Here is a 12,913-nt window from a genome sequence, read left to right as displayed (position 1 = left end):
CCCTTGGTCATATCATAAACTTTGACAGTACCAATATCTGCAGTTTCAAGCATCCCACTCTTGGATCACCACCTCTTATTTTTTCAGTGCATTCCTTCTAGTATCCTGCTCTAACAAACCTTAGATCCCCACTGGAGCCTACAATCTCTTGATCCTACAAACTTTACAAGGTCCCTTACCCACTTGTTATCCTTTCCCATATTATCTATCTTAAATTCCATGGTCAGTCATTTAATCACTCCCTTGCGCTCAACATTAACTCTCTTGCCCCTTTCTTGTCTGAGAGTAATAGTTTGGTAAAACCTCAACCCTGGTTAAAAGTAAAATTTCTACCTATGGCTATGCCTGTAACCATGAAACTGAAGGAAAACAACTCAACCATGCTGACTAGTCTCACTTTAAATTCATAATCATGAACCTCACATGGGTCCTTAAGGCTGTCTGGCAATTGTACATGTTTCTAGTTCATACTTCTACTCTCCTGGATGACTATTTTATACCTTCTTCAAATCTCCAACGCCTCTTCCTCTATTTTATTAATTGATGAACTTGCTTTCTATTTGTATTAGTTATCTCTCTCTGTGTAACAAATTACCTCAGAATCTAGCATCTGAAAACAACAAATATTAACTCATACAGTTTCTGGCTGGGTCGTCTGTCTCAGGGTCTCTTATGAGATTGCAGTCAAGTTGTTGGCCAAGACTATACAGCCTCTGAAGACCTGACTGGGGCTGGAGGATCCACTTCCAAGATCATTCACCTGGCTGTTAGCAGGAGCCTTGAGTTCTTTGCCATGTGGGCCTTTTCACGTGACTTCCCATGACATAAATGGCTTCCCCCAGAGGAAGTGATCTGAGTGAGAGCAAGAGTAAGAGATGGAAAGAATCAGAGTGCACGCTGGAGAGAGAGAGAGAGAGAGAGAGAAAGAGAGAGAGAGAGCGAGAGAGCGCACACATAATAGAGAAAGAGAGAGAGGACACAGTGTCTTCTATAACCTCATCTCTGAAGTGACATACCACCCCTTCTGCCATATTCTATCTGTCACACAGACCAACTCTGGTACAGTGTGAAAGGGGACTACACAGGGTGTGAATACCAGCAGGTGGGGATCATCAGAGGCCATCTTGTAGGCTGGCGACAATTCTGTTTTACAGAGAAAACAGAGGAATCAGAAAAAACTTCCCACTGCCATATTACCCAATTACCAGTATATATTCTATTTTCACTGCTAGTGTTATAATGAACTCTCTCTCTCCTGCTATCTAAGACCAATCCTTCCAATAGTTCACTAGATCCTGTTCCCACTTGCCCACTTAAGGACATAGATACAAAAATTCTCCTCTCTCTCTCCTGCGTTGTCAGTTTTCTTTTGTTTACTGGACGGACAATTCCCATCAACAAAACATATGTGCTGCAATATTAAAGAATCCTCCTATGATCCTATCTCTCCTTTCAGCTACGCATTTCTCTGTGTCCCTTTACAATAAAACTCATTGAAAGAATTGTCTAAAATGACTGTCTCCAGTTCTTCCTCACCCTCTCTTTTAAGTCTACCCCATCAGGCTTTTGCTCTCAAACTACTCTAAAAATACCGCTCTTATAAAAGTCATCTATGACCTCTATATTGTTAGATCCAATGGTAAATTCTCAGTCCTCATCCTATTTGACCTAACAGCAGAGTTTAACATAGGCAGTTGGTTCTCTTAAACAAAACACATTCTTCACTTGGCTTTCAAGGTATCACACCCTCCTGGTTTTCTTCCTTAGCTTACTGGCTGATCCTTCCCAATCTCTTTGCATTTCCCTTTTCTTTCCAGGCTTTTAATGTTGGAAAACCCCAGGGTCAGTTTCTCAGCCAGGCAGGCACCCACACTGGAGTGATTGTACTTGCTGTTCCTTTTGCCTGGAACACTCTTTTGGAAAACTCTCCGGTGAAAATTAAAGTAGCTTGTTCCATTACCTCATGGAATTTTGCATTGGAGTCTTTGCTCAAAAGTACCTCAGTGAAGTGTTCTCTGGTCATCCTATCTAAAATTGCATCTCCCCTACCCCGCAACAGACTTTTTTTTTTTTTTTGGTACGCGGGCCTCTCACCACCGCGGCCCCTCCCGTTGCGGCGCACAGACTCCCGACACGCAGGCTCAGCGGCCACGGCCCACGGGCCCGGCCGCTCCGAGGCACGTGGGATTCTCCCGGACCAGGGCACGAACCCGTGTCCCCCGCATCGGCAGGCGGACCCGCAACCACTGCGCCACCAGGGAAGCCCCCAACACACTTTTAATCCTCTTCCTCGGCTTTTACTCTACAATGCTTATCAGCACCAGACACATTTGTTTACTTATTCATTAGTCTATTTGGTTACTTCTCATTGTCAATTCCATGAACAAGGGATATATGTCTATTTTGTTCACTGCTATATATTTCCAGTGCCTAGAACAGTGGTGGTATATAAAAATCTCTCAATTATATATTACACGAACGAATGGGTATTCCACATGGATAATAGCGAAGTGTCCGAGAATTATAGCAAAGCTTGGAAGCAGACAGGGAGACCACTCACGAGGCTGCGATGTTTATATATAAGAACAGGTATGAAAGAGCTCCGTTAACGTAGCGAGGTGTACAAACATCAGTATGATTTACTGTTGGCTTAGTTCGTTCCTCAAGAAAGCCCTGCCAGGCCCGCCTTCTCCCATCCTTTTCCCGTGCTTCCCTCAATTGGTCCCCTGCCCTACCCAATCAGCTCTTCGGCCCAACATACTTCTTTTCCTGAAGGATGTGGGATGGTCCCAGCGCCGGGACACGCGAGGCACGGCCAGTGTGCGACACTTCCGCCCGCCTGTTACCCAGCGCCCACGCGGACTCACCCGTGCCCCACCAGTTCCACGCGCGTTTATAGGTCCCGCCCATACAGCGAGACAAAGCGGAAGTGACGAACCTCTGGAGCGCGAAACCCCGCCCCTCACGCCTTTCCCGTCTCCGGGAGGTGACACAAGCCCGGAAGAGGCAGATACTAGGCCGCCGAGGGGCGGGGCGGGGCAGCCCCCTCCAAAGCGGCGGTTTACCGAAGGCGGGTCCTTTGGTGTCAGTGGTAGCTTGAATCCGTGGCGAACCGCGATCGATACTAGGCCGGTGCAGTCTCAGCAGGAGTGGGACCCTGAGGCTTGAGAAACAGGCTTTTCTTTGGTCCGGGACTCCCCGGCGTTCAGCGCTTCCCCCCATAACCGGACACCGATTATTCGGACTCTTTGCCTCAGACCCAGGTTCCCACCCCGCACCCTCCCAGCCCCCTTGCCCTCCGGCTGCTACGCTCTTTCCTCCCTTTCCTGCATCGCTTTGCCGCCACTGGCACAATCTTCGTTCTCTCATTCAGATTCTTGTTTCTCCCCCTTCTTGTCCCTGTTCCTTTCCGAGAGCGATCTTTAAACATTTCCTTCCTTTATTTCCTACCCCTTCTTTTCCCTTTTTTCCTTTTTCCTTCCTTCTTCGCCAGTATCCTTGTCAGGCTACTGCCTCCTCCAGGGCTTCTCTCCTTTTCAGAAGCCTGTGGCATACGCGTGTTAGGGGGTTGAGCTTTTAAGGCGGTCGTTTGAAGATTTTAAGCTTTTCCTCTCTCCTAACCAGGAGTCATAGATGCCAGGAAGTATGGCCCCCATCAAGAAGCTTCGAAATACCACAAAGTTGCCCCTGGCTTTAAACCCCCTGAAGAGCAAGGACGTGTTGGCAGTGCTGGCTGAGAGGAACCAGGCTATAGTACCCGTTGGGGCATGGGTGGAGCCTGCCCCGCCAGATAGTTCAGCAGTCCCGGCATCTGTGAGTGTCAGTTTGATGCAAGTATGGTGGGGTTCTTCCTCCATCTTTCTTTTTCTTAGCCTTCTCAAATCCCTGGTGCTCAGATAAGATGAACAGTCTGGGGATGCCGTTTCTATTCTGTCATAAATAGATATGTTCTTGCATTAGGATTATAGAACAAATATGTATCTGCCGAAACTTGCTGCAGCTTTAGTCGGCATAATCAAATATTTATTACCTATATATATTTCAGTTTGCTTTGCAAACCCTTGATTGCTTTCTATGCACAAGACATAGGCACTGTCTTCCAAACACTCTACAATGTAGTAGGGATGACGACCACAGTTAATGTAACATTGATTGCTTAAAGTTTATGGTAAATTTTGTAATGGAGATTCAGTCAGGTTCAGATGCAGTGGGAGAATAAAGGAGAAAGAGATTAATTCTGATTGGGATTCCGAGAAAGTTTAACTGTAAATTCCATGAGGACAGGGATCTTGATGTTTTGTTCATTCCTGTACTGGCATATGGCAAGTCTTCAGGATATAGTTGTTGAATGAGTAAATGAGGTAATATAGTTTGTGTTAATCCTTAAAGAATGGAAGTGCTGTAAGTACAGATGAAAGGGAAGAGCATTTCAGATGAAGGGAAACTTTTGCAAATTGACATACATGCCTGTCAGACAACTCTCTTACGTAGCTAGTAACACAGGAGGACAATTTTGTAAGATTTTTTTTTTCCTTTTTGGTAAGAAGATTTTTGATTGTCTTTCACCAAACTGTGCTCCTTAGCTATTTGTTCATATATTATTGTGGTTCATTTATTATTATAAATACCACATTATATTTATAGTAAGTTGTTTACATATCTACTTTTCCTGATGGAGCATGTAGATATTTATGGAATGCACAGAATGTTTGAAGATCTTCAGAATGTATAGACAAGGTGCTGAACATGAGTTGAAAAGTATGAGGTAGGTTCTCATAGTGGTCCTTCATCTCAGAGAAGAAATGAGACATGTTGCAAGTAAATGTTAAATAGCAGTGCAATGGCATGTATTCATTCATTTTATTTATGTCTGTAAGGATGTATATACATAAGCATTCATTTATTACTATGCTATTTCCAGAAAGGATTTTGAGTCTGAGTAGTATATGAGTAAGTGCTAAGACTATTATAGCACTTAACGAAGAAAGATATGGTTTTGAATTGATGTGACCCAGGAAAGTTTAATGAAGAATTTGGATAATCAGAAAGAAAGAGGATGATTCTCCAATTAAGGAGAATGGAGAGAGTAGGAAGTAAGCAAGATATATTTAGGATTTAAGGGTAGGTTAGATTGATTGCAGTGGAAGGCCTAGTAGGGGCATGGTGGTTGATAGGATTGTGGAAAATAGGAGTGGTAGGGAACCACAGGAAATTTTGGAGATGGGATTGACTTCATTCATTGTTTAATATTTACAGATTAATTTCATGATCAAATAGTGTTTTGATTAGATAAATTGCTTTAACATTTTTTTAAGTTCTATTTTTTAAAACTATTTATTTATTTATTTTACTTATTATTTTTGGCTGCGTTGGGTCTTCGTTGCCGCGTGTGGCTTTCTCTAGTTGTGGCGAGCAGGCTTCTCATTGCGGTGGCTTTTCTTGTTGTGGAGCACAGGCTCTAGGCACACGGGCTTCAGTAGTTGTAGCACGCGGGCTCAGTAGTTGTGGCTTGCGGGCTCTAGAGTGCAGGCTCAGTAGTTGTAGCGCACGGGCTTAATTGCCCCGTGGCATGTGGGATCTTCCCTGACCAGGGCTCAATCCCGTGTCCCCTGCATTTGCAGGCGGGTTCTTAAGCACTGAGCAACCAGGGAAGTCCTGCTTTAACATTTTTAAAGGTGAAGGAGCAGGGAGACGCAAGAGGGAAGAGATATGGGAACATATGTATATGTATAACTGATTCACTTTGTTATAAAGCAGAAACCAACACACCATTGTAAAGCAATTATACCCCAATAAAGATGTTAAAAAAAAAAAAAAATGAAGGAGCGATTGGCTCCTGAGGGACAAATTGGGTTGTAATGGTAACAATTTAGGCATGAAGTATAGCACCAAGATTTTAATGGTAAGTAATGTAGAGGGAAAGCCTTGAAAAGGGGATTGAAATGGAAATGAAAAGGGATAAATGTAAGAAACATCCCAGAAGAATCAGTAAGATTTGGTACAAAGGTATTTTGGTATTTAAATTATTGACACCTGTTTTTAATTGCCCATATTATGATATCTTTATAATATCAATAGCATAAAAATATCTAAAAACGACCAAGATTTTCTGTGTTAAAAAGAATCATCACATATTCCCATATATCAACTCAAAATATTAAAGTCTTGGAGCATGTGTAAACATGTCTCCTTTCCTTCATTTAAAAAATTCTGATCATTACCAGTCAAAGGCAATTTGGTCAAGCATCTAATAGAACTCTTTATCACTTTAGCATATACAGCCTGGGGAATTCACTCTTATTAACAGACGTAGGTCTTGTCAGCTCAGAACTTCTAAAGCTTGGTTACCCTAAGTTCATGTCTGTGCTAAAGGGAAATGCCTAATCATTTTTGTCCTTAAGTTTCAAGGAGCCATCAGAATTCCTATAAACGCCATAGTTTGAGACTGCCCCTTAATTAAATTATCATCCAAGGGTACTGCTCTCCTATCAGCATATATAGCTATTGCATTGTTTTATATAATTTATCTGATTATCTACTGTTGCGTAAGAAACCACTCTAAAACTTAATGGCATAAAGCAAACAATATTTTGTGTCAGGAATTTGCGCAGGACACAGTGGGGATGGCTTGTCTGCTCCACAGTGTCTGAGCCCTCAGTTGGGGTGACCCCAGTAGCTGATGATGTCTGGGACAACTTGACTGGATTCTGGCTGGTGGCTGGATTTCTTGGTTCTTCTTTATCTGGCATCTGCTGGGCTGTAATATCCTACATGGCTTTCTTACTCATATATCTGGCACTTGGGCTAGGCTGAGTAGAATGGCTGAGGGCTGGCTGGACATCTTCCTCTTTCCACATGGTCTCTCTGCTTGGCTGGTATGGGCTTCCCTAGGTGGAGGTTGCTTTATGACCTTGCCTGGGAAGTCATGGAGCCAACACTTGTGCCTCAGTCTATTGAGTATAGAGTCAGACTACATTCAGTATGGGAGATGACTACACAAGAGCATATATACTGGGAGGCTTGATTAATTGGGGGCAGAAGGGGAGATCATATTTGGAGACTAAGGACTATGTAATCTAACTATTAGTTCCACCATATATAAATTATCCGAATGTATTCTTTGACTGTCCTGAGAAACACTTCATTCTATATTGCCCCTTGGATAGTCTATAGGGTGCAAAAAGGCTATGAAGAATTGGTTGTACAATTGAAACAGTACAGTTGTCCCTCAGTATCTAGAGGGGATTGGTTCCAGGACCCCCCTCTTCCCCCACTTCCCCCACCTGCAGACACCAAAATTCACAGATGCTCAAGCAGTTGTATAAAATAGCATAGTATTTGCATATAACCTGTGTACATCCTCCTGTATATTTTAAATCACCTCTAGATTACTTACAATACCTAATACAATGTAGATGCTATGTAAATAGTTGCCTGTGCTTGGCATATTTAAGTTTTGCTTTTTTGGAACTTTCTGGAAAATTTTCTTTTCATCCATGGTTGGTTGAATCTGAGGATGAGGAACCTGTGGATACAGAGGGCCGACTATTTATTTTTGTTTAACCCAGTATTTCTCAAGTTTATATGATTCTGGGAACCTCTTAACGTCCCATGGAACAAGTGTTTTCAGGTTCTGGTTGTCTTACACAATAGTGTTGCTAAGAAAAATATGTTTCTAAAATATGTTTCTATGGTACAATCTTATCTTTGGTTTACTCTTGAGATCCACAATTTGGAACCAGTCATGCACTTCAATAAGACGTTTGATAATCTCAAGGTGCGAGTAAAAGAGGGCAGACAGAGACAATGGGAGTAAAAGAAAGGCAGAATGGCTTAAATTTGTCTGGGTCTTGACTTAACTTGAGTCACTTGTTCAGGCTTTACTACATATATATCTACTTTGGAATTATTTTACTTAATTATTCATTGATATCTGTCTTGTACACTCTACTCCTATGGTACATACTCTTGTAGAATAGTTTATGGGATAGATTTCTTGGGAATTTTAATTTTAATTGGAACTTCAATTCATTTGATTTTGAGAATTTAATGACTGTCTGTGAAATAATTTGGGGCACCCCTCAGAATTAGAATTTGGAATCACTGCATTAGGAGAAGGGATAGATAGGAGGTATGATGATTTTATTTAATATGAAGATTCCTTATGGATGAGAGACATAGTCAAGAGAAAAGCAGTACAGTACAGGGCATAAGTGTTGGAGTCAGAGAAACTTCTAGCTCTGCTACTTGCCAGCTGTAGGATCTTGGACTACTACTACAGATTAATCCTTCTGAGCCCCATTTCCTCATTTTTAACATAAGAGGTAAGAATACCTAGTATTGGAGGTAGTTTTGAGGATTCATTGATACAAGGTAGTTAAAGTGTTTATCTCATAATAGATCTTTAATAATGGTAACTGCTGTTATTATAATCAGTTTGTTATTCAAAGCACTTACAGGAGGCAAACAATGATCAAGGACTCAAATGTGATAAAATGTTCCAGATTGTTTAGAATGTTCTGGAATTAATCAATTATATAAATATTGAGTACCTTTGTATTCAAGGCTCTGTGTTGTATACCATAGGGGAAACAAAGGAGAATTAAATACATTTCCTGCCCTCAAAGCATTCGTAATCTAACGGGGGAGTTAAGAAGTATTGTACTCAACGTTAATAAGAGTGAGAGGTACTAGATGGGTATTGGATGGTCTTGACTGAGTAGGCCTTTTCTAGACGGAAGTGGCAAGAAGGGCATGCTAGGTTAAAAATGAAGCCTAACTCTCATTTTATAATAAGACATAGTGGGTGAGTGGTGAGCAATCTGGTGTATCTGGACTATTTTACTCATTTTAGAAAATGTAACATAATGTAGGTTTGAATTGGTTCATTAAGAATTAATGAAGATACTTTTAGTTCTCAGTACAATGAAAAATTAAGATTTGATTTGAGTGCTCACAGATTCCAATTTTTAGTTTGTGATTTGGTTTAAGTTCTTGGTACTCACTAGCTATGTCTAGATTATCAGCTCTGAACTCCTGTGATTTCTTTACTGTACGGGGAATTTTGGGTTGTAGAACTGAATTATTTTTTCAGGGCTGTATTCTGACTGCTTTGTGTTTACAACAGAGTCCTAATGGGCAAAGCGAATGGGACATGTAAGTTTATTTTCTGTCTTTCATCTTTAAAGACTTCAGCATATATGATTGAAGAAGAACTAAGGGAACAGCTAAGAAAGAAACAAGAAGCTCTGAAGCATTTTCAGAGACAAGTCAAACGCCGAGTAAATCAGCAAATTAGGCTGAGAAAAAAGCAACAACTTCAGAGGTCTTATGAAGCCGTAAGTTCAAAAGTGAGCCTGAGTAAAGACTGAATGGGAAGTGTGCTTGTAATGAGAAATGCTATTAGGCAATGACAGAATCACTTTCTTTTGATTCCAGGCTTCGCATAATCTGATTTACTAGTGAGGGCAGTAGATTGTATATAGAGAAACTGTTGTTTCTGTTTCCTGTGTTGTTCTGATTCCCTCTTTTGCTTTCACCAAATAGTTATAAACAATGTCAGAGTTTGGGGTTGGGGTTTGAATTCTGGCTTTGCTGCCTACTAGCTTTGTGACCTTGGGCTAATTACTTAAATTCTCTCGACTATAGTTTCTTTATGTGTGAAATGGGGATATGATACTTGTTTCCCAGTGTTGTTTTGAGAATTAGATAATGTAAAATATTAGCACGTAGTAGGTGCCTGGTAAATGTTAGTTTCTTTACCAGCTAAAGTTTTCCCATCCTTCCCCCCAACCCTGGTTTTAAAGCTTTTGGGCTGCTGGTAGACATTATTTGATTGCACTTCACTGGGGGAAGCTCACTCTTTCTTCCTTTGTGTAGGCAGAAAAAGAAGGCTCTATAGCCATGCACTCTTCAGATCCAGCAAACTTAACTCTTAAAAGAACAAGTGTTTTTCCAAACCATTTGAATGCTGCTATTGGAAGTGCTAGGTTACCTCCTTCCCGGAAGCTTGAGGATGGAATAGAAGATAGAGAGAATCAGAATGAACTATTCCAACAACAAGCCCAGGCTGTAAGTATATATTCATTTTATTTTATGTCTCTGGTTTTTTTAGGCTATGATGTAGAGATGAGGAGGTGTCACATTCAACTTTGCTTTTTGCCACCTCCTCTTTTTTTTACCTTTGTAAAGTGGGGAATAGTGGATGATGTTTATTTTTATATATATTTTAAATTTATATTTATTGGTCAGACACTTAAGAATCATTTAAAGAAAGGTGCCAAAGTGTTAGAGTTCAAAACTTATTAGAAAGAGCTTTAGGTCAAAGAATGTAGATTTTTCAATTATACTGAAATTGTGTTATGGGTAAGTTACTCTCAGTTTGTGGCATATGGACAAAAGATTATTTTTGTTTCTTTTTTCTGTCCCTCAATCTGATTATCACCATAAATTGATCTATAAGTCAAGTGATAATATAGTAAACTCTAAATTAACATATTCAGAATTTTTTATTGTAACTTTTTAGTGACTCACTTTACATAACGAATATTTAAAAATTAACCACCATGAGTAGATTTATCCACTCAAATCACTTGATGCCATCTAATCAGTACCCCCCTCCACCCTGCATAATGTACCCAGGCTTTTGTCCAGTTGATCATATTCTTCAACTCTTCTGTGGGAATAATCCTTCATTTATCATTTTAAAATGTAATCCTAGGGTTAGTGAGAGGAGAACAAAAATGTGGAAAATTATGATTATGTGAAAATAAAAGTTGTGTGATTGCTGACATACTTCGTCATAAGTATGAAGCAAATCTGATTATGCTGTTAGTATAAATAGGGAAAGCTTTATAATCACGTGTTATGTTGAAATACTTATTAAAAAGATTTTTCTCTCTGCCCAAACTATGACTTTTTCTTGTCATTATTTGGTTTGTAGTGATCATTTTTATAATCATTTTCGTTTTTAAGATTATGAACAGTTTACTGAGCAAATATTTATTGAGCCAGGCACCGCAGAAATTGCAAAGGATAGAACATTGACTGAGACAGAATAACAGTCCTTGCTTTCATGCTACTGGTAGCTATAAATTCCATTGTAGTGAGGACTTTACTTCATTTGTATGATACATGAATAGGACACATCAGTCCACAGATATTTGAATATACTGTGTTTGTTAACCATTGTAGGGATACTAAATGTGTGAAATAGGACCTTTCATGGGTTTATATTTCCAAGTAGAGAAACAAAGTTGGTAGACCCCCAATCTATTAGATAATAATATGGAGATATTTGCTGCATTGTTGATAAATTTGTGCAGTGGAAATTCAAAATTTTTTTAATTCCAAGGAAATAGTTTGGGAAGAATTCCTGGAAGAGGTGGAATTGAGCTGTGTATTTTGAATTGGTAAGCTGAATTTAATTGGTAAATTCAAAAGAACTTTGAGATAGGAGGAATAGTAAAAAGTCTAGAATATGTAATGAGCTTAGTATTGGGTTGGCCAGAAAGTTCGTTCAGGTTTTTCTGTAACAGCTTACAAAAACCCAAACAAACTTTCTGGCCAACCCAATATATTTGCTAATAAGTGATGGAACCTTTCTAATTGATAGTGTACAGGGTAAAGCAACAGAAAATGAGGTTAGACGGGTAGGAAAAAATCATGTTATGAAAAGCCTTAAATGTTCCCCAAATCTAAAAAGTTTTTATACTGTTTTTTTCTTTTCTTTTTTTTTTTTGGCTGTGCCTTGTGGCATGTGGGATCTTAGTTCCCCAACCAGGGATTGAACCCGTGCCCCCAGCCGTACAAGCGCGGAGTCCTAACCACTGGACAGCCAGGGAATTCCCAACCCTGTTTTTTTCTTAAAAGAAGATGCACTACTGAGGAACGTTCAGTGACTTAAACTACTTTAAGCCTGTAAACTTTTGCCCATTCAACACCATGACAATAGATGCTCAAATTTTTTTAATCTTACTGTTTTTGTTGCAGTTTCTATCCACTAGATGTCGCCAAGAACTAGACAATGAGGCAGAGTTCAAGCACTAACTCCTTTGGGACAGTTTCAGGCAAACTGAGAGTTGGTCATCCTGTCTCTACATGTGTTCTCTCTTCTTTACTTATTTTTCTACTATTAACTGGTATTTTCATCATCACAGCTCCAAAACTTTGGCATACCTGAGGCTCCTTTAGCCTCTTTTCTCCAGCTTAGGATCTTTTAGGTCCAGCTCCTGTCTCTGACTTTTTCTCTGAACACTTCCTTGTTCATTATGTAAGGTAAGGAATCTTTATTGGCCCATCCTGCCTTTTTGCATTAGGTCTAGGTTACTGGCCAGCCTCTAGCTTGGTACGCCTACTTAAAGGTATATTGATGTACTACATTGGGGTTCATAGGCTATGCTAAGGGCCTCATGTGAGTTTTTACGTGTATGGTATTTTTGTGGCTGTAGAAAAGTCTAACACACTGAAAAATCAATATGTTATCTTTTGCAAATAAACTATATTGTACTTGGATAGAATTCAACTTTGGGTAGATTTTTATGGCATTAACATACATTTAAAGACATAGGTATTAGGCCTCCATGGCAGTACAAGAGGTGAAATTCTATAAATGTTAGATCTCATCTATAGTCTTTTCCCATGACCTACATGTTATTACCACATTGTTTCATTTATATAGTTCCATATAAATTCCTAATTGTCTGAATAAATTAAAAAGAACTGAAGAAAATATGAACAATGAGTGGGAAACAGTATCACAGTAGATATCTATATTTGTCAAATTTCATCCTACATATTTGTTTGAAGTTTTACATTTTAATGTATGATCAGTGTTTGCATTAGATTTTAAGATTTAAGTCTCAAAATTTGTTTATTTAAATCTCAAAATTTGTTTATATAGTACATTTTAATT

The 12,913-nt window shown here is 39.7% G+C and overlaps 1 protein-coding gene across 2 annotated transcripts in view; it reads left to right on the top strand.

The window, feature by feature from the left end:
• The first annotated feature begins 3,109 nt into the window (after positions 1-3,109).
• The window catches only part of CCDC15 (coiled-coil domain containing 15), a 62,173-nt gene continuing 52,369 nt past the window's right edge, over positions 3,110-12,913 (top strand). Inside the window, exons 1-4 of one of the 2 annotated variants that reach the window (XM_060017728.1) lie at positions 3,110-3,263; positions 3,625-3,813; positions 9,189-9,338; positions 9,880-10,071. In XM_060017728.1, the coding sequence (XP_059873711.1) occupies positions 3,634-3,813; positions 9,189-9,338; positions 9,880-10,071 (522 nt within the window). In that variant the 5' untranslated portion in view covers positions 3,110-3,263; positions 3,625-3,633. Of the gene's footprint in view, positions 3,264-3,624; positions 3,814-9,188; positions 9,351-9,879; positions 10,072-12,913 lie in introns of both variants that reach the window. The other variant, XM_060017727.1, reaches the window with a different exon arrangement.

This window comes from Delphinus delphis, chromosome 8 (genome assembly GCF_949987515.2).
Source record: "Delphinus delphis chromosome 8, mDelDel1.2, whole genome shotgun sequence".
Classification (NCBI taxonomy): Eukaryota; Metazoa; Chordata; class Mammalia; order Artiodactyla; family Delphinidae; genus Delphinus; species Delphinus delphis.
Note: the sequence above shows the minus strand (reverse complement) of the source record. Positions and strands in the feature narration are given on the sequence as shown.